Source organism: Leucopleurus acutus, assembly GCF_964270905.1.
Source record: "Leucopleurus acutus genome assembly, chromosome: 2".
Taxonomy (NCBI): Eukaryota; Metazoa; Chordata; class Mammalia; order Artiodactyla; family Delphinidae; genus Leucopleurus; species Leucopleurus acutus.
In genome coordinates this window covers 87,959,133-87,979,127 of record NC_139143.1, presented here as the reverse complement: position 1 = coordinate 87,979,127, position 19,995 = coordinate 87,959,133, and the positions used below count along the sequence as shown (strand labels likewise).

Sequence of the window (19,995 nt, the reverse complement as noted above, 5' to 3'; positions counted from 1 at the left end):
AGCTAAGTGCCACCAGGTAGTACCACATAGCAGCCAGGGCCCAGACAGGTAGGGATTCTCCTGCTGGACTCCAGAACTCCTACCCAGCTAGCCAATAGCTGGCTTGCCTTGCTCTTGTAAGTAATTTGGCAATTCTTTGGTCTCACAATTTATACAACTGAATTTGAAAATATATTTGCTTCATGGATCACCTATTGCAAATAGTAATGTTGTTAAGCATAAAATAATCTCCACCAATTAAATTTATGAAAGCAAATAACTGGAAAAGGAAGGAGGGAGGAAGGAAGGGAGGGGAATGGAGGATATAGGAGTCTCACCTATATTACCTCATTTTTGAACATCTGAAACACATATGAAAAAATATTAATGTATTATAATTTTAAAATATAAAATTATAGAGTTATGTACTACAGTATTTATATTAGATGTTTATATATTTCTGTCAGTATTATAGATACATTTTATTGAAGTATAACATTAGTAAAATTCACAAATCTTAAGTAAATTTTACATGAAATTTTATGTATACATTCATGAAATCACCACCAAAGTCAAGGTATTTTCTGTCTCCAAACAGATTTTTCTTGCAGTCTTCTCAGTCAAGACCCCTCTCCCCCCAAAGTACCCACTATTCAGATCTTTATTTATCAGCTGTTTGCTTTTCTGACTTATATAATGGAATCATACAGAATGTATTTTTTAGTGTCCAGCTTATTTTGCTCAACATTATGTCAATGACACCTCTTTATATTGCTGCATATTATTCTTTTTCATTTCTGGGTAGTATTCCATAGAGTGACAGCACCATAATTTATCCATCCTCCTGCTGATGACTATTTTCAGTCTGGGTGCTCAAAGACAAGGTGGAGGAGAAACACACTAGTTGATCAGGAAAAGAAGTTAAGTCAGGATTATCAGTACATAATTTCCCTGCCTTCACATATCAATGGCAGGCTGTCAACAGAAGTTTTTAAGAAATATTATCATTGGAGGGAAAATGTTTTGGATAATGTTGTGTTTGCACCTTCCAGATCCACTCTCTTCCTTTCTCCACCAAGATTTCTCCTCCAGGAAGCTGACCTGTATCAATGGTTCAATTCCAACAGACTCCTTTATTTTCAGACTTCAACTTGGATTCAGCAAATACAAAGTCCAGGGTGGAAGTGTGGTGGGAAATGAGATCAGGGTGTTCATTTCTTGGCCTCCTTGCAGTGAGAGGGCCTGGGGCTCACCATGCCCCTGGCAGAAGTCACAGCTCTCCTTGAGTTAACTTGTTCCAAAGGACTTCCTCCTTTCAGTTTCCAGTAACCCCTCCCAGCCTTCACGCCTTTGGACCGGGAAGTGGTAATAGATGCTGATACTAATGAGGACTTTCTGCACTACCCCTTAGGTTTCCCCTACACCCCACACGCATTTCATAATTAGTTTTGATAAATAGGCCCTTCTTGAATTATCCTCGTTTGAATTTGCCCACACTTTGCAGTCAGGACTTGACCGGTGCAGATGTTTTAAATGTGTTTTCTTAAGGTCCGTTTCAAAAGAAGGAAAAGTTGTATTCACTCTGTTTCACACACATTCACACACCTACAAACACACATACACACACACACACACTTCACACGCACCATCTCTCTCTTCGGGGCTTTTGCAAGCACCTGATTCATATTTCATTTTAGAAATACTATCACCAGGGAATTCCCTGGCAGTCCAGTGTTAGGACTCCGCGCGTTCACTGCCGCAGGCCCAGGTTTGATCCCTTGTCGGGGAACTAAGATCCCACAAGCCGCGTGGCACAGTGTAAAGAGAAAAACAATACTGTCACCAAACGAGGTGAATGACCTCAATATCGTGCAGCAAGCCTGAGGCAGTGTTTATTGTGAGAACTTGGAAGCAGAGGCAGTAATAGGCTTGTAGTTTGCCTATTGCCCATCACACCATCACAGTGTGCAGACATTAAAGACGGTTGGTCTATTATCATGTTCTGAGAAAAGAATTCACCCCCTCTCCTTGAGCTGTGAGGCCTTTTAGTTGCATGACAGGGAAGCCCAGTCCCTCCCCTGGTGTGACCATGGCCTGGGGTCCAAGTCTATTGTTCCAGCTGTGTGATATGGCAGTCCTCGGCCTCCAGCCCTGCTCTCCCTTCTTGCATTTCATGCCTAGGAAAGCCCTGCATAGTCCCTGCACGATCAAGCACTAGGTTTCTACGCTTGCAGTTGCAGGAATAGGATGTGATGGACAGCCCAGATCCACTGAAGTAGGTTTCCATGGAGCAAATTTTTGTTGCCACAGAATCTGAGAGGCTCTGAGAAGCCAGCCTGTAGAGAACCAGACTTGGGCGAGACATTCCTTAGCTCTCAAATTCATTTTCTCTTTACACCATGTCAAAACCCAACATGAGGACTCAAGTGTGTTTTATATAAAATGATAACACTCAGGATAACCAGTATATGATATCAATTGTGTTTAAAATGCCATATATACCATCCATGTCAAGTATTTGTGTTCAAACATCTTACTGATGACAAGTAAATGTATGAATGAACTTGGTAACATTTATTATGCAAAATAATATGATATAGCTGTATATTTTAACTCTATACCAAATTTAAAGAGGAATAATATTGGAAACTAATGGTTTAGTTAATAGCACCATTGGTTTTATTAGTTATATCCCAAATCCCAATTCTGGCTTTAGCAGATATTCTACATTTCCACTGGAAGGCACTTTGTCCTGAGACATTGTCCATTTGTCACCAGTTAGTGCACAGTGAAGTAACTCAATCTTGTGATACTTCCTATCTGGCAGAAGCTTTCTCCTCAAAAGCATTTATTTATTCTCTGCCTGGTGAAAGGAAAAAAGACTAGTGCTAGGCTCCGTGGGATTCAGAATGAAAACAACACGTTTTCTCTCTCAGCAATTATGACATCATAAGGTAAATCACTGCAAGATCAGCGATGCAAGAATGGAAAATAAAAACTGCAGTGCCCATTGAGCTTGACATGTAACATTTTTTATTTTGTGATAAAAATGCTTCCATATAAAGTTCGTCTTAACTACTTTTAGAACGAAACTTTGAAAATTAAAAACAAATTGTGCATTTTCCTTACTATGTATAGTCAGGAATATGCAGTCATTTTACTGGTTATGGGTTTCTCATACAAACAGATATCGTATCACTTTTATGAGAAATGTACACAAGGAAGAAGCCACAGTACCAAGCAGTTATGAATGGGAGCCTCAGGGCATATAAACTTGTCCTCTCAAACAGTCATTATACATTCAGTATATTAGTTAAGGCCAAAATCCCAAAACCACCTGCCAACAGAACATTACACCTTTGGTTCTTTTTTATGCAAGAATTATGAACTAGCAAATTTAATAAGATGATATAATGGACTCGTGCATCATAGCTGACTGCTTACATAAAATCTTTAGCTCTCAGTCTTTCTTTCCCTCAAACCTCTCCCTCCCTTACCAATATGTAAGTCAGAAAACGACACTTAATACAAAAGAAACAAACAAATAAAAAACATATCCCCAAAGGCAGACAGAAGAGGAATCAAAGGAAGAATTCATAAAGATAAAACAAGAATGTGCGGGGCACAGAGGGTGACCTATACCTGGCATAAAAGTTGTATCCCATACAAACTTAGTCTCCAATTCAGCACCCATGTGAGAAAGTGATTCTCCATCTTACCTTCTCTTTTACTAGGTACTATACAACTCAAGTGTTCTCACAATCTAAGCAATTGATAAATTCTGGAAAGGCAGTGTCTTCCTCCTCATCACTGAAGCCTGTTGTCTGTAATGGCAGCTTTCACATTCATTTCCCCAAAACCCAAAGAGGAACAAGCAAGTTAGGCCTACAGTGTGCTTGCAGATGGAGAAGGCTACAAGGGATCAAGCTACTGGATCAGAGGCTGACACTCTGAGGAAGAGGGGCTGGAACGGGATGACGGAGAAGTGCAGATGTGTGGGGTCCACAGTGATCCATGTAGATAGGTTCTCCCCACCTGTGAATCAACAAATGCGTCCAAGGATAAAGAGTCACCATTTAGAATGATAAAATACTACATACTATGAAAGGGGCTGGTAGAGTTGCCGTGTGAGAGAATAAAATACAAATGAACAAACAATCTGCTTATATCAGGGAAAAACAAAAAATTTTTTTAATTCAATGAACTGGGGCAGGACTGGCAAAATCCTTTGTACAATTCCATGTGAACAGACACACAGGGTTTCCATACGAAGTCACAGACAGATAAATCAGGTAAATGGGAAGAACTGATGAATACGCCCAGGCAAGGCAGGAATGAAAACTATCGAAACCAACACGGAGTAGGCAGACCACCTATTAATATCTACAAAACGTCCCCAGAAGAACTAATTTTCCATGTGTCATGACATCATAGCACCGGGCGGAAGTAACAGTGTGGAGACAGGACCAGTTGTTAGCTGACTCAGGCAGAAGAGGAAGAAAAGTATTTTTCTCCTCTTTCTAGCGTTGGCTAGAATGCTTCGTCCTTGACAGAGGGTCAAAAAAGTTGCCAACACCACAAATACAGGAAGCAGACTCAGGTGAGATACAATCACAATCTGAACAGGAGGATGACAAGACAGTGAGTCTGTAACTGTCCATTATCATCTAGAAGGTGACTCTATGAAAGGAAAAGGTCCCTGATAAGTGTCCACATTAGTTCCCTAACAGAGAATCTCATGATTGCTTGAAAGGAAAAGAAATGGTAGCAAAAAATAGCAAAGGCTACCTCATAGTTCCTCCCCTTCCAACCTTCTTGTAAGCCAACATTCTATTTCCCACACTCAGAAAACCCACGTGTTCAGTGAGAACCTACTGGGTGCACCAGTAATCAGACCCCACAGTATGGAGGGAAGCTGGGTGAAGGGGCCTGGGATCAGAAGGAATGTCAGGAAGTAGAGACTACAGCCATCTGACTAGCGGAAGACGACTGTCACGGGGGGCCCTTGTGCGGAGGAAATTTCACTTCTAAACAGCGAGGGAACATTGTTTGAGACATTTTCTTCTTGGAGATATGTGGAGGGGAAGGCTCAACAGCTAAGATGATCTTCATCTGCTGGATGTGTGAGTGAAGCAGGCCGAGCGTTCTAATATCAGGGAACAAATGTGTTTCACACTGGCAGTCAATGGAATGCTTGGCAGGGACGGGTCAGTGGGTAACCACTCCTTGCATGAGTTACCTTATCTCTTGGTCATTCCAACATTCCAAACCTTTGTCTGTTTGGGTTTTTGAAGGGCTCATATTACCTACACTGCCAAGGATAAACCTTCACACTTACTAGGCCCACAAATGGAAAAAACAACAGATTCTTACTCTTCTTCCTGGTAAGGTTTGTAGGAATCCTGTATGCAGGCAAGAGAATTCAGGGGCAGCCTCTTGAAGGGGGTCCTGGTCCCCTAAATGGGTTCAAAGAAGAATATTTTGCTCCCCTTCTTATTTTAGGAATGATATTATGTAGGAGAATGCACTATGTCCATTTTCTAAAGAAACATACTTGAAAGTTTTCTGCTGAGAACCATAAAAGTAAACCCCGTGAGACTCCTAGGGACACTGGGAAAAGAAGGCTGCAGGTGCTTTCCAGAGCAGGAATGATTAAAAGCACAAAGGTCCTGCCCTATAACATGCAGGTGGGGTTCCAGCCACAGAGAGGTGCAACAATTACAGCACCAAGTGAAGTCGAAAGACTTTCCAAGGATGAGAATAGAAGATAGGTCAACTCCGGCAGAATTCCAGGGCACAATTCCCAATAGGACTCTACTATAGAATCTTCTCATGGATATAACAATAGCCCCCAAGGCTGAAAAATACAGTCCAAGCTGCAAGAATGTCTACAACAGGCATCAATTTTGCTGCCCACGCTGAAGAGAGGAAACACGGTCCCAAGTCTTGTATTCATCTTGCAATTCCATGAACCTGGGCTTGATGGGCAAGAGATTACAAGGAGCCTTGTCCTTTCCCGGCTCCCAAAACCCTGCAGATACACAGTGAAGCTAATAAAATTGCTTCCTCTGCATCATCTACAAGATAAGAGCATCTCCTCTCCCCTGCCTCCGGAAGCTGGTTCCAGAGATTTCTTCATTTCTCTCCCGGACGACCTTCATTTGCTCCTCAGCAGCATTTACGATAGGAGTTCTGTCCCTACGCTGGAGGCAGAGTGTTTCATGCATAGACCTGCATGTTGCTGCGTGGTGGCTCAGACATGTGTGCCCCAGGTCCCCGCTGACCTCCTCCAGCACCCCCAGGAGTGGGGCTGGTGGTCACATCTGACCAGTCAGAAGCAGAGTGGGGGGATGAACTTGACCACTGGTCAGGAGACTCTGGGGATGGTGTCAGGTAGGGATGCTCACCCTGGAGGTGACCACTGTGACTGGGCGTTCTCTCAGCAGCATTGGAGGAAGCATAGCTATGCTGTGAAGGGGGTGTGGGATACTTGCCCACAGAGGCTGGAAAGGGATGGTAGGCTGGGAGAATGGTCTGAGCAACCTGCCCTTCCTGCTGGGGCATCATGGCAGTGGGAAAAGCCATACTGGGCAAACGAGCCATTTCTGGAATCTGATACATGGTGGGCAGGGTGCCTGCAACAGCTGGAGGGCAGCTGGATGGAGGCTGGGCAGCCCCGGCTGGTTGGGCAATGCTGCCTTTGGGGATTAGCTGGAAAGTCACGATGGGGGGCAAGGGCTCTCGAGGGGCAGGTAAATGCTTCCCTTCAGGCGGCCTGCTCTGGGGAGTTATGCCAGGGTGAGTGCCCTCAGCTGGAGCCAGGACCATACCAAACATCTCGTTGTACTGGCTCTCATTCACCTCCACACGGTTCATCCAGTCCGCTGGGACAGTGACTGGATGTAGCCTACCCAAGCTCCCCGCACTGCCACTGCCTGGGGGAACAATGTGGTGGTGTGACAGCAGCTGGCTCACTGAGGGAAGCACAGTGTTGGCCCCGTGAGCCAAGGGCTGCATCTCATGAAGGTTAGAGAAAGACAGTGCATGCTGTGCATGGACTGGGGCAGGGGGGGCAGCAGTGGCCAACACAGGGTTGGGTGAGGCCTGTAAGATTCCGGGGGATGTAATCATCGGAGAGGATGTGGTATCAGAAACATATGTGTGAGGAGATTCTAGGGAATCAACGGGGGACAGAGTCACTGAGCTCTCAGACAACTGGCCCTTGTCACTCAGAGACTTCTTCCTCCTACTCCCCTTGGCATCCTTGGCCTCCTTGGCAAGGTTAGGGAGGCTACAGGGCACAACACTCTTGGCATTGGGCCGTCTGGACTTCTTGCCCATCGGGGTGTGCTTCAGACTGAGAAAAGATCTGTTGGGTCCACAGATGACAGGTGAGAGAGCAGAAGTCAGCACGGTGCCTGGAGGGCTCGGGGTCACGTTGTACTCATCCAGCAGGCGCACAATGTCATGGTGCATGCGGTCCCGAGCCACGTCCCGGGGAAGACGATCCATGTGGTCTGTGATGTCCCGATTGGCAAAATGGTCTAACAGGATCTTGGCTGCTTCATAGCTCCCCTCCCGGGCAGCGAGAAACAGAGGGGTCTCTTCCTACAGAAAAGGCCCACACAGAGCACATTTTAGTAACACTCTCGAGAATACAGCAGTGTTTCTCAATCTGTTTGTCATCATCCCTTTAGCCATTTTTTCCTAACTTCCTTCCGGCATGCAATTTGAATATCACAGATAAAGTGTATAACTACCTACGTACTGAAGGGATATCTGGACTTTATACATAAAGAAAGTTAAGATTATTTTACCCCTCCCCAAGAACCAATTTTGCCCCATTGAGTGCTACATCTCCTTAGTGGGGAACATGTGAGATAATGCATGTCCCCAAGCCAGAAATTCACTTAAAAGAGCACTGAGCTTATCGAAATAGGGTTCTAAAAGGAGTAACAGGTAGAAATAAGAAAGGTATGAGGGGAAGAACCTAAAGCATTTATAGAACTGGGAAAAATAAGGGAAAGTAAAAGAAAGAAGAGACAAAACATCTGAGAGAAAGAACTAACAGAAGGGAAAAGAGGAAATGAATGAGAGAAGATAAGATGAGCAAGAGAGGGGAAACATGACATAAAACTCAGAGGAAGAAAAGCAAACAGGAAAGCATCATGGTGCCCAAGAACAGGGGGGGAAAAAGTATCAAGAAAACAAATGAGAACAAACAAGTGAAAAGGAAGTGAGTGTGAACAGAATGAAGACCAGGAGAAAGGGAAATGTCAAAGAAGAGAAAGGCAGAAAGGGCTACACCAAAGTTATTGACAGGAGAGCCTGATGCAGACTGAGTACTGAGTAGGCAGAGGGTCAATCCTGACACTTCCCCGGTTAAGCCCAATACAAGCACTCCAGCTCTCCGGACCAAGTTCCAATCTGCTTCCATCTTTGTCTATCCTTATCACAAGAGGAGCTACAGGAGAAAAGCGAAGGCCTTATATTCTGAGGCACTGCTGTGCCTGCCCTCCAGCTCAGAGCCCGGACTGTACCTTGTTGTCCTGCATGTCTCGGTTGGCCCCATTTTTCAACAGCAAAAGGGTCGCCTCCACATTATTCACAGCAGCTGCCCAGTGAAGAGCAGATTTTCCTGCAGGAAGAAAACATTTTTAGGGCTTCCCTTGTGGTGCAGTGGTTAAGAATCTGCCTGCCAACGCAGGAGACACGGGTTCGAGCCCTGATCCGGGAAGATCCCACACGCCGCAGAGCAACTAAGTCCGTGCGCCACAACTACTGAGCCTGCGCTCTAGAGCTCGCGAGCCACAACTACTGAAGCCCGCACGTCTAGAGCCCGTGCTCCGCAACAAGAGAAGCCACCGCAATGAGAAGCCCGCGCACCCGCTCGCTGCAACTAGAGAAAGCCCGTGTGCAGCAACGAAGACCCAACGCAGCCAAAATTAAAAACAAAATAAATTAAAAACAAAACAAAACAAACAAAACATTTTTATAAGCAGACAGAGCAGAAGGACATGGCCTACTCCTACTATCGGGAAGCATCAGGATTTGTACAAGGAAACCTTGAACTTCTCAGACGGCAGTAGGAAGCCAGTTCTCTCCGGGGGCCCATAGGAAAAACCCAAGTATTCTATTAATTTTCCCCTATTCTAGAAATACTTCAGTACAGGCTGCCTTGCCTCCAGAAGACCTCTAAGTACAAGGATCATCTGTCTATGGTACCACATCCCTCACACGGCAGAATCTACCCTGTCACACACTGAAGGCAATAACCTCCTTACTTATTACAGGCCAGAATGCATAGTTAGAATACCTCACAACCCTCACCTCCACAATGAAGTTGGCGCTCACATCCTCATATCAAGAGTGGTATGCCTGGGAACGTACACAGGGAAACCTTCCATAGACCTGCTTTGAGATCTGAGAAGCCTCACCAAAAATCCCTTCCCGGCTTCATCTACGGACCTCCCACTGTCTCAGATCTCTGAACTCAGTATGGTAAAAGGAAGAATGAATGACTGAATGAATCTTCAGTGGATTCGGATCTGGGACAGCTCATTAAGGATCGTGCAACAGTCTTCCTCCTCAGAGGCTTGCTTTGCAGGTAGGAATCTGAACCCCTCCTTCTCATCCCTACCGTGGTCGTCCACTGCATTCACATCGGCTTGGCAGTTGATCAACTCTGCCACCATTCCCTCCACAGCTAGGCGGGCAGCCAGGATCAGGGGTGTCGTGCCGTCGTTCATCCTGGCATCCAGATCAGTTACTCGGTTGCGGATCAGTATCTAGAACACGAGAAAGCACAGAAAAGAGAGTCACCTGGATACAAAACATAATGAAGCTAAGATAAGAAATAACAGCATCAGAGCTGAGGCTACACTGTAAGTCCCTGGAGTACAGGGAATGTCTTGTTATCTTTGTGCCCACGGTTCTACCATGGTCAGTCAATAAATATTTGTTGAATGCATGAATGAAGGAGTAAACGGATGAACGAAAATACAAGTAGGTGCTCGAGCTTTACAATGGCTATGTAAACTCATGTACTTCTACTTTCTAAAGCAAAAAGAGGGATGTGGGAAAATACCACAACCTCAGTTATGGTGTATAGGTTAAGATGATACAGCATGCCTCCAATTTCTCCATCAGGGTAGAATAATAGGGCATCAGGTATACATTATGAACTCATGTCAAGAAACCCGCCAAGGAGCGGCTGGAAGCCCATATGGTCCGATATATCTAGAGGGAGAAGCTGACACTAGTCAGAGGCTTCATAACAGGTATCACTCCCATCTGACCTTTTCATATGGGAGGCATTTTGCCACGTCAGAAACAAAACAACGCTAAGCAGTGATTAACAATCAGAAGGCTGGTGTTATCTGCTGTTGGCTCTATTGTTTCCTGGCTGTAAATGGTCAAGTCTGTTTGCCTGCCTCCCTTTTCCTGCTCTCCCTTTTCCTTTCCAGCAAGCAGGACTCTATCATCTGCCTTATTCTCTCAAAGAATCGTCGAACAAATGTAATGGGATGTTAAGTGCCTTAATAAAGGGAAACTATACTAGATCCATAAGGAACCAACTCTTTACACGTTCTTTACCTGGAAGACACCTTGGGCATCAGCTGCCACGGCAGCATGGAGAGGGCAGCGGCCCATGTTGTCCTGGGCGTTGGCATCTGCACCTGCATCCAGGAGGCGCTTGGCGGCATCGGCCCTCGAGTAGCGGGCTGCAAGATGCAGGGCCATCTCACCAGTCCGGTCTGTCTGGGCTTGGAGGCTGGCACCCTGGTAGACCAAGTCTGTGATGATGTTGGCGGAAGAGTCCTCTGCATCTTCATCTTCATCACTCATATCTGAGCTGCCTCCTCGGAGAGAAGCCAGCATCAGTGGGGTGCAGCCATCTAGAGGAAGGGAAAATTCCAGAAAGTATTCGAGGAGGGGAAGGACATTAACGTTCCATTAACCCTATTGTTGTTCAATGTGAAGAAAATTATTCTTTTGTGAAAAAACTCTGTGATTCTTGTGGTAATTGGCAACTGACTTTTACTGGATAACATCCTTTCTGTAAAGAGCAGCTATTCTCTACGTTAAATAAGCTTTCCTGTTCAAGTTCCTAAGTGCTATGTTATTTTAAATTGGACAACTTTTAAAAATATCCAGTATTAATAAACGATGTGCACGAAGGTACGAACTAAACAAATTCTCTATCCCTCTGCTTTGGAATATTATTTTTTTGTCCTACTAAAATCTATCCCAAATAATCAGTCTGTTTGCTGTCGAGCATGCTGTATGTGAAGCAATGTGAAATCCTTCCCTCTTTTCTCATATAAATTCATAATTTCTGCAAGCCTGTGTTCCTTAAACATTCATTTCCTCAAGCTGATTTCCAATCTGTGAAGTCAGAAGGGAGCATATCACCAAGTGGGACAAACACAGGGATAAGGTGGAAGCCAGGGCAGGCATGCGCAACGGGAAAGGGGAGGCTTGCAGGTGCTGACCTGGGCCGCGGACGTTCACATCCAGCACATCCACCTCCTGCTCTGCCTGCGGAGGAGTGAGAGCCAACGATGGTGTCCTACGGATATCTGCAGCTTCAAGGTGCTGCTGTGTCCACGGCCGTCGATCGATGGGATCGTCTTCTTCTGAGAGTAAAGCCTCATCTTCAGCCTGAAAGGAGAAGACAACTCTCCCTATCAATCTGCCCCACGCCAGGAGCTGCAGACAAGGAGCTAGTCCAGAGTCTCCCATCACTTCTAATCTCCCACCCAGTATTCTCTGTCCTCCTATCGAACCTTCCAGATTATTATCCACATTGGCTTCCCACTGCTCTCGTGATGTGGTTCCTGTTTACCTCTCGTGCATCATCTGTACCACTCTCCTAACCTCCCCAATCCCATACTCTAGGCTTCAGCCTTACTACGTCACCTATATTACCTACCTAACATGCCATCTACAGATCCCCAAAGCACCATTTTCCTGCTTCTGGGCTTTCGCCTATGTTGTTCCTTCAGCCTGCCATGGTCTCTCCCAATTCTTTGTCTGACTAACTCCTGCCTACCCTTCAAGTAGAAAGTAGACTCTAATTCCTCTTGTTGGTCCTCCAGAGCACCCTCTGCTCACTCTTCTTAACTGAGCATGTGTTAAGTATTTACATGGCACTACACGGCAGTTTCCACTGCTACCTGAAAGGTTCCTCACAACAGGGAACAAGCCTTGCTCAAGGCTGTCTCCTTGTACCCTGTATTTAACCCAGTGCCCAGCACAGAGCAAGCATTCAGGAAGTATTTATTGAATATTATTATTATTATTATAATTTTAAAACCAGCTGCCCTTTATGAAGTATTTAGTATGTGACAGAAAATAGGGAAGGCAATTTACATGTATTGCTGTATTTAATCCACACAACTCACAGAGGAAAGAATTATTATTATTTTCCCTATCTTACGGATTAAGGTAATTAAATACAAAGAGGTTAAGTAATGTGCCGGAGTTTTGGACTTGACTCCAGTTCTGACTATAGCTAAAGCAATGTTCTTAACCATCATGGTGTACTTCACGCCTGGACTCCTCAAGCATTTATCTCCTCAGGCTGATTTAGACCATCCTTGAATACATGCACATCCCAGCCATGTATGTCTATGGGTGAATGGTCTCCTTTTTCACGTCAGACTCAGCCCAGTGTTTACCTCTTACTTCTATATGGCTTTAGTTTCCAGGGCTCAAGCTTTGAAGCCTCCGAACTCAGTGTTCATTGGCTCTCTTCCACTGATTAGTTCCACCTTCCCTTCCAGAAGGAGAAGTACCCAGAGAGGATAAGGGAGAGATCTAGCCATGAAGGAAATTGCTATTTACACACAGTAGTCCTTATTCAAGTACCATCAGCATGACACTCGAGGAAGGAAGCATGTTTGTTTTATTATTTTTAAAGAGTTCTTTTTGAAAAACTTACACAGGTAACCCAAGGCCATCAGTGACCTAAAGATTCCTGCTTTTTCAGACAACCTAGGATAGCCTCTGCCTGGGCAACATGTAAAGAATATCACCCTTTTCTCCCATTCATGAGACTCTAGATAGCAAAGGACAGAAATACGAAAAGTGAGCAGATAATGGATAACAATGGTGGTTCTCCCATGGCTAGCTTACCTTGGCTTTCTTTGGCTGGGGCCCTTCATCGTCGACCCAATGTTCACTCGTTCCAGAACCAATTAGGTTAGCCTCTGAGACTTGCACTGAGAGATTTCTGATGTGACGGAATTATGAAGGTGTAAAATAAGGGCAGATGTTATATCATAAACGAACATAGAAGTTTTCAATACTTTTTCTACCATCACACACTCTCATGGCTATAGTCAGACTTTCAGGGCCTTTGGCCCAGGAAAAATGGGTAATATTACATCCCATCGCCTGAGGAAATATCCTTTCCTTTCCCACTAATCAAGAGCTGACAACAAAAGTGTGCCTGCCTCATCACAGAAGCTGAGGACCACTGTGATTATATGTACAGAATTGAAGCATCCAGACACTTATTTTATAGCCACTCAGTAGGCATCGCGAATCATGGTCAAGCGTAATAACACAGCATGGCCAGAGCTCACAATATAAAATCATGATTCAACAAGATCTGATTTTCCTCTTATCCATGCTTATTATTACTGTGAAGGGTAGCTTGTTGGCAGACTCCCTTACTTCAGCCCCACGGCATCCTGTCCCACTGGCTCACGACGTTTGTGATTGCTGGAGTCACGGCGAAGGGTGAAGCCTTCAGGCAGCCAGAGGGAGCCATGCTTACGCTTTCGTTTTGCCATGATCACCCCCAGCAGGATAATAAACAAGACAATAACAACAGCAACAGCAAGTAGATAGATAAGCTGGGTGCGTTTTGGGGTCAGGGATTCACCTGAAAGTGCAGAGAGACAGGGAAAAGTGATGAATGAAACATCCAACTCTCAGTATTCCCCCTACATTCCTTCAGAGAACAACTCTGACCTCACCAGCCCCGAGAGATAGAGAGCCGCACATTGTAAACTATGCCTTGTTCTTTCTGCCCGCAAGTGACACCTTCCTCCCCATACTTTCCCCTTAATTCCAGTGCTACTCACTGACAACAGACACAAGGGGGTACGACAGGGTCCCCTGGATGGCGTGAGACGCCAGAAGAGCTGCTGCTGCATCCGTATTCTTGAAGCACTGGTCTGAGTCTTGGACACACTGGCGGTTGTCGATTTCCAGGAATACCTGAGAGCTGTGGGAAGCCGAGGGGAAAGAGGTAGAAGGGAAATGGGGAGAAAACGGAAGGGTGTCAGTCCAGGAATCTGAGTTGGAGGGTGACATGAGCCTTCTTCCTCACGCTCAGCCTCAGGCTCTCCACCTCTGGACGCTGCCTCCAGAAAGATCTCAGAAATTAAGATGTTGTCCATCTAGATCCCAAACACTAATTCTCACTCGGGAGATGTCTCGCTACCCTTGGTTTGGCTCAGTCTAAGCGTTCCGACTTAGGCAACATAAGACAAAGGGAGAAAATGGGGTGAAGCTGTCTTTGGTGGGCTTCTCCTACCCGTTCCAACGTACTCCAAGGTACATAGAGCCACTCTAAAAACACACCCCTGCCCCTTGTTTTTGTTCCTTACTCTCCTTTGTCTCTGCATCTGTACTTCAGCTAGCTATTGAACTGAACACTGTGAGATACACTAACAGTGTGGTGTGTGAATGACAGAACATCTGCAGAACATCACCGCTGTCAAAGAGACATAAATGAAGGGCCTTGAAAAGGAGGCCGGGATTAATACAAAGAGGAGTCATTACTGGAGGGATTTAAGGTAACTCTGGCAAACGGTTAGAGAGTCTAGCACTTGAGGGGCCATCCTGACATCCCGCCCCCCACCTGCTCCAGCCCACTTTTCAGGATCCCCAAATCAAGGCAAACCTTGAGCACTAACGGTGAATACTGGGATCATGGGCTTGTGTTACTTGGTCTGGCTGTTCTTTTTCTGACCTTTCATTTTTATAGGTGCAGTTATGACTTCTGTGTATCAGCTTGATAAAATTAAGCTTTAAGAAGTTCAGAAGTTACAAACTTACCCAGCCACTTCCTGTTCTTGATCGCCTGGAAGGGACCTGCGCGCCAATCTCTGCTTCTTCATGGCAGCTGACTTTTCACCATAATAGGGGTAGACCATGAGGTCCCCCTGGGCATCCCGTTTGATGCGTAGGTTGGTGTGGAGCAGGGTGCCCAGTGCACGCAAGAAGCTGCGAGCATCCTGGAGCAGCTGTTCAGGTGGCATCAGCACCACAATGACCAGGGTACCCTCTGCCAGGTTTTCTGGCCGGTCAGCAGCACAGTCCAGCCCATCCCAGCCACACTCCTCACTGTTGCATCCCTGGTCACAATGGTTGTCTTTGAAGTGGTCTGCACAGTATTTGTCATATCTAGGTAGGGGGAGTCAGAGGAGGAAGAGAACAAGGTAAGGGTCTCAGACCAGACCGGAGCTCTATTTGATTTCCCCTTGGAACTAATGTGGATTTTCCTACCCATTTTCTATGGCTCAGATTAGATCCCGAATGTCCCATGAAGCCTTCTGTGACTCTCCTATCCCTGTCTTCTTAGAGTATATATAGTCTACACCCCTTAGTGTCAGTGAGAGTTCTCTGAATGAGAAACAAAACTGTACTCACTACACTCATGGGTCCCCAGACAACTCATAATCTTGTTAAATCTACTTGGTTCATGCTTCCTTTATTTTTTTTTTTTATCCATTGCCTCTAGGCTTTCAGAAGTAAAACATGACTCTAGAGAGTGCTTCCAGAAACTGGATAGTAGCCCTGTACCATCAAGAGATGCTGTACAGTGGACCATGTTGATATGGCCCAATTCTTTTCTAATCAAGATTGAATCCCAGCTCTGGAAGGTATAGATGGGGAGCAGTGTGTCCCACACAGGGTACCAGATCTAATTTGTACAGTATCTTTCAAACACTGGGAAAAGGAATTTGAGTCCCAAAGCCCGGTGATGCAAAAATCATTTTATTTCCACTCTCCTCTCCTCCCCCACTCCCATCCATTGATGGTTCCACCACCTAGTACAACTTGTGCCACTCTAGCTCAGGTCAGGAGTAGCTGTGTGTGCTTTGGCAAGTTCTTGAACCTCCTAGGTCTCAGTTCCCTCACCTGTGAAAGGCCATTAACAATACCTATGCCTCACGAGGTTGGTGAAAATTAATCAGAGTTAAACTAAATGGGATGACTAAATGGAAAGTCATTATGTAACCCACAAAGCCCCCTATAACTGCAACAATGAAGACCTGGAGGGTTAAGCTGCCTAAGCTAGCTTGTGCTTCCTGATAAACCTGATGGGGAAACCCTGTCTTAGGGAAAGGAATGGGGCAAACAGAGAGAGGTACAGACCTTTCCATCCATCCTGCAGGCAGGTTATGTGAGAGGCTGCCTGAGAGTGGGTAACAACACTTCCAAAAGTTATTTCCCCCAGGAGGTTGTGAGAGCAGCAGGCGAGGAAGCAGAGACAGGCAGAGAGAGGGCGGCTGTGCAGTGAGCATTCCTGCCCCTCTGTCAGCAAGGGAGAGCACAGGGCAGCGTGCGCTGGGACAAGGCTGATACCAGGAAGGAGAGGGCCCCAGGGCACCAGTCCGAAAAGCAGAGGCAGCTTGGGCTGAAGCACTGGAGTGGTTAGGAGCAACAACAAGAAACCGAGGTATGTTAGTGACAGTGTCCCTCAGTTCTGGGGACCCTGGATGCTTACTTGCACGTCTTGCTATTCCTCTGGCATTCAAAGTTGTCAAACAGGCACTCAGCCGTGTTGCACAGCTCATCACACTGGTTGTTGATGTAATCCCAGCAGGGAAGCGGGGAGGAGCAGTTGGCCCAGGGGTTCTCCATGGTGAGGGAACAGTCACCCCCATCCCACTGGCAGGCATGGCTGTTGCAGGCCTCATCGCAGACGCCATCCCGAGCTTTGTCGGCACAATACTGGCTCAGACAGGTGGCAGGAGGGGTGCTGGTGGGAGCTGTGTAGAATTCACAGTGGCTGCCCCAGAACGGCGGAGAACACTTGCAAGAGTAATAAGGAGGCTGGCGCTGAGGGTAGCAGCTGCCCCCGTGCTGGCAGGGGCTACTGGCACAGCCTGAGTCGCAGTCCTGGGGGTTGGGGCAGAAGCAGCGGGGTCCTGAGGCTGTGTGCACACACTGCTCCCCTCTCCTACACTTCACTTGTCCACAGCTGCTCTGGCATCTCGCCCCAGAGAATCCCTGTGGAAATCAGTGAACAAATGAGAATGGCAGGCTGACTCTTGAGGGCATGCCCCATTTTCCCTCCCAACCCCCTCTCTGCCACACCTCTAGGGAGGTAAAGACTAGACCCTTGGCTAAGATCCCTCCGTGTAGCCTCCTGGACCAAGTTCTAGGAAGAGACCTCCTCAAGTCAACCTATAGGTTAGGGCTGGCGGTTCCATAGGATGAATATAGAATTTTCTCACTCTAAGAGCTCAGTTCTAGAAATGAAGTCAACAGTTCATGGTAGGATAAGAGTCAGGTGACACCGTATCTATTAGCACCTTTCCTAAGCGTCATTAGATCACTCATACAGTGACTTTATAGGGGAAAAACCTCACTTCAGAGTATTAGGTGTCTAAAAAACTTTCCTATGCCATTTCGTTCCTGGCCTTCTCGCTCAGTCCAGGCCAAGGTTACTGGACAGGTTTCCTTCTGGTACCTCTCCACACATAGTGATCTGTGTTAGAGAGGTGTTAGCCTCTGGCAGTAGCAAAAGTGTTTGCACAGCAAATGGCTAACGTTAGGCTTCCTTCTAGTTGAAGAAGCAGCCTGCTCTCAAATAGTCCCTGCCAAGGAATGTGAGCAGAGTGGCATTTCCAACCAACTCTCTCCCCATCTGGGCAGTAAGACTACCCTCCAGCACAAGACCCAGAAGCCAGAGACACCAGCCCTGATTTCAAGGGAACATTCCATTGCCCTTGGTGCTTCTGAAGATTGACAGTCACAGATCAGGGAGCTCACTGTTTCTGGAAGTATTTTAACAGTTCTAAATGGAAAACTGAAGCACTTTCTCCTAAAGAGGCTAAAATCAAGAAACGTCCCCACCAAGACAGTTCCCCACAGAGCTCGGAAACACCAGGTTTAATCTCAGCTTCGTCACAGACTGTGTGGAAGAGAGCATCCTCCTTCAATAGGCAACACGGCACTCACCGGGGGACAACGACAAATGAAACCATCAGGCATGTTGCTGGCCACAGCACAAGTCCCTCCGTTCAGGCAAGGCATCTGGGGACACACATCGACGAACGTTTCACAGTGACGACCTCAGAGTAGAAAATGAAAGGGTGTTTTAAAAGGCAGAAGTAGTAACTGCAAGTTACAGAACAGAACACTCCTGGGATGTGGGCCAGTCAAAGGATTAGAGAAGGAGGGAGAGGTATGAGAATTAAGTTCTAATCCTAAGGGAACAAAAGAGGATGAGGAAGGCACTCATTGGATCTCAACATGCGTGGCCCATCACCGACTCAGGGCAGTTCCCTCATCTGTCTTATCTACAGTAATAAGCACAAATGGCACACATACGTGCCTGAATCGACTTACAAAACAAGAATCAACTCACAAAACAAGACTCACAAAGCAAGATTTTTTACAAAAAAAATGACTAATCCCTCCAAAAACAAAAAGGAAAATGACATCTAAGCTTTTTCTGAAGGCACTTTAGCTTTCATGAGTCAAAAGAAACATTCAGCAAAAGTGTTCACTGCATTTTAACACCGTCTATTTCATACGAGAGGCTACATCAGACCAATACATCTAAATGGTGATGAACATATACACACTACTATATATAAAATAGATAACTAATAAGGACCCTACTGTGTAGCACAGGACACTCTCTACTCAATACTCTGTAATGACCTATATGGGAAAAGAATCTAAAAAAGAGTGTATATATGTATATGTATAACTGATTCACTTTGCTGTACAGCAGAAAGTAACACAACGTTGTAAATCAACTATACTATGATAAAAATTAAAAGAAAAAAACTAAGAAAAAGGGTGATTTGCAGTTTATAGCGAATTTTCATCAGTGACGTCTCTTTTCAATCATTTTCTAGCCTTTCTGTAACCTGATTGGCACTGTTTCAAAACACAGCTTAATATTCCCAGAGTTAATGATCTCTAGGCACAGTTCAGTTCTAAAACAGAAGGTATCCTGAGCCCACTGTTCCATGACAAACTGAACTAAGCAAATGAAATCATGGGGTGGGGGGGGACATGGGGCAAGGATTCAGGCCCCATCTGGCCTTCAGGCACTTGGAAGGGAAGAAATGGCTTTAAAAATTAAAATGAAACTAAAATAGCAGTAGTTTTGGCCAACCAGAATAATGAGGCAGGAGTTACAGATGTTTGTTTCTTCAAATCATAGCAGCAGACAATAAGCAAGAGCAGCCACCCCATTTGCACGGGGCTCAGGGACTGATGGTCCCTTGATGTTCATCTCAGCATCAGCACCCCACCATAATCGCCATCAATGAGTCAAAGGGTTTTTTATTCACAAGTGTAGAAGATGTAGAAACACCACTTCCTGACTAGGGGACCCCAATTCAAGGTGGCCTCCATTCCTTCCTTCATCTAGTTCCTTCCTTCTTTGTAAGAGCTTATCATCGTTTCCAAATAAAGGAAGCCTCAGAGGTAATGAAAGGAACAGGAGTCAGTTCTGCTCTTCTGGCTTCTCAAGCACATCATGACCGATATGAGGCTACAGACAGATTGTTCATATTCTTTCTGTCCAGGGTTGCCTCGAAGGCATGATGTGCATGATGGATTGTTTCTCTTTTGATAATGTACCTAGGCATCTTCTGTATTTCAAAATCCATCCCATTTTTAATAAAATTCCCAAGTTCTTAAAGGTAGCACATCTTCAACATTGGAAGGAAGAATGTCTGGATATAATAGCAGAGTCCAACTTGCCAAACTATTAGTAAGTAGACTACTGCAGACTCTCATCTGACC

At 45.6% G+C, this 19,995-nt stretch overlaps 1 protein-coding gene across 1 annotated transcript in view; it reads right to left on the bottom strand.

Annotated features, from left to right (window-relative positions):
- Nucleotides 1-3,010: 3,010 nt before the first annotated feature.
- NOTCH2 (notch receptor 2) overlaps nucleotides 3,011-19,995 on the bottom strand; it is a 177,544-nt gene continuing 160,559 nt past the window's right edge. The window contains exons 24-34 of the mRNA XM_082834020.1: nucleotides 18,190-18,302; nucleotides 16,730-17,235; nucleotides 15,055-15,402; nucleotides 14,076-14,218; nucleotides 13,663-13,873; nucleotides 13,120-13,216; nucleotides 11,475-11,643; nucleotides 10,576-10,877; nucleotides 9,620-9,767; nucleotides 8,520-8,617; nucleotides 3,011-7,587 (exon numbers count right to left, since the gene is read on the bottom strand). Of these exons, the coding sequence (XP_082690146.1) occupies nucleotides 6,199-7,587; nucleotides 8,520-8,617; nucleotides 9,620-9,767; nucleotides 10,576-10,877; nucleotides 11,475-11,643; nucleotides 13,120-13,216; nucleotides 13,663-13,873; nucleotides 14,076-14,218; nucleotides 15,055-15,402; nucleotides 16,730-17,235; nucleotides 18,190-18,302 (3,524 nt within the window). The 3' untranslated portion in view covers nucleotides 3,011-6,198. The remainder of the gene's footprint in view (nucleotides 7,588-8,519; nucleotides 8,618-9,619; nucleotides 9,768-10,575; nucleotides 10,878-11,474; nucleotides 11,644-13,119; nucleotides 13,217-13,662; nucleotides 13,874-14,075; nucleotides 14,219-15,054; nucleotides 15,403-16,729; nucleotides 17,236-18,189; nucleotides 18,303-19,995) is intronic.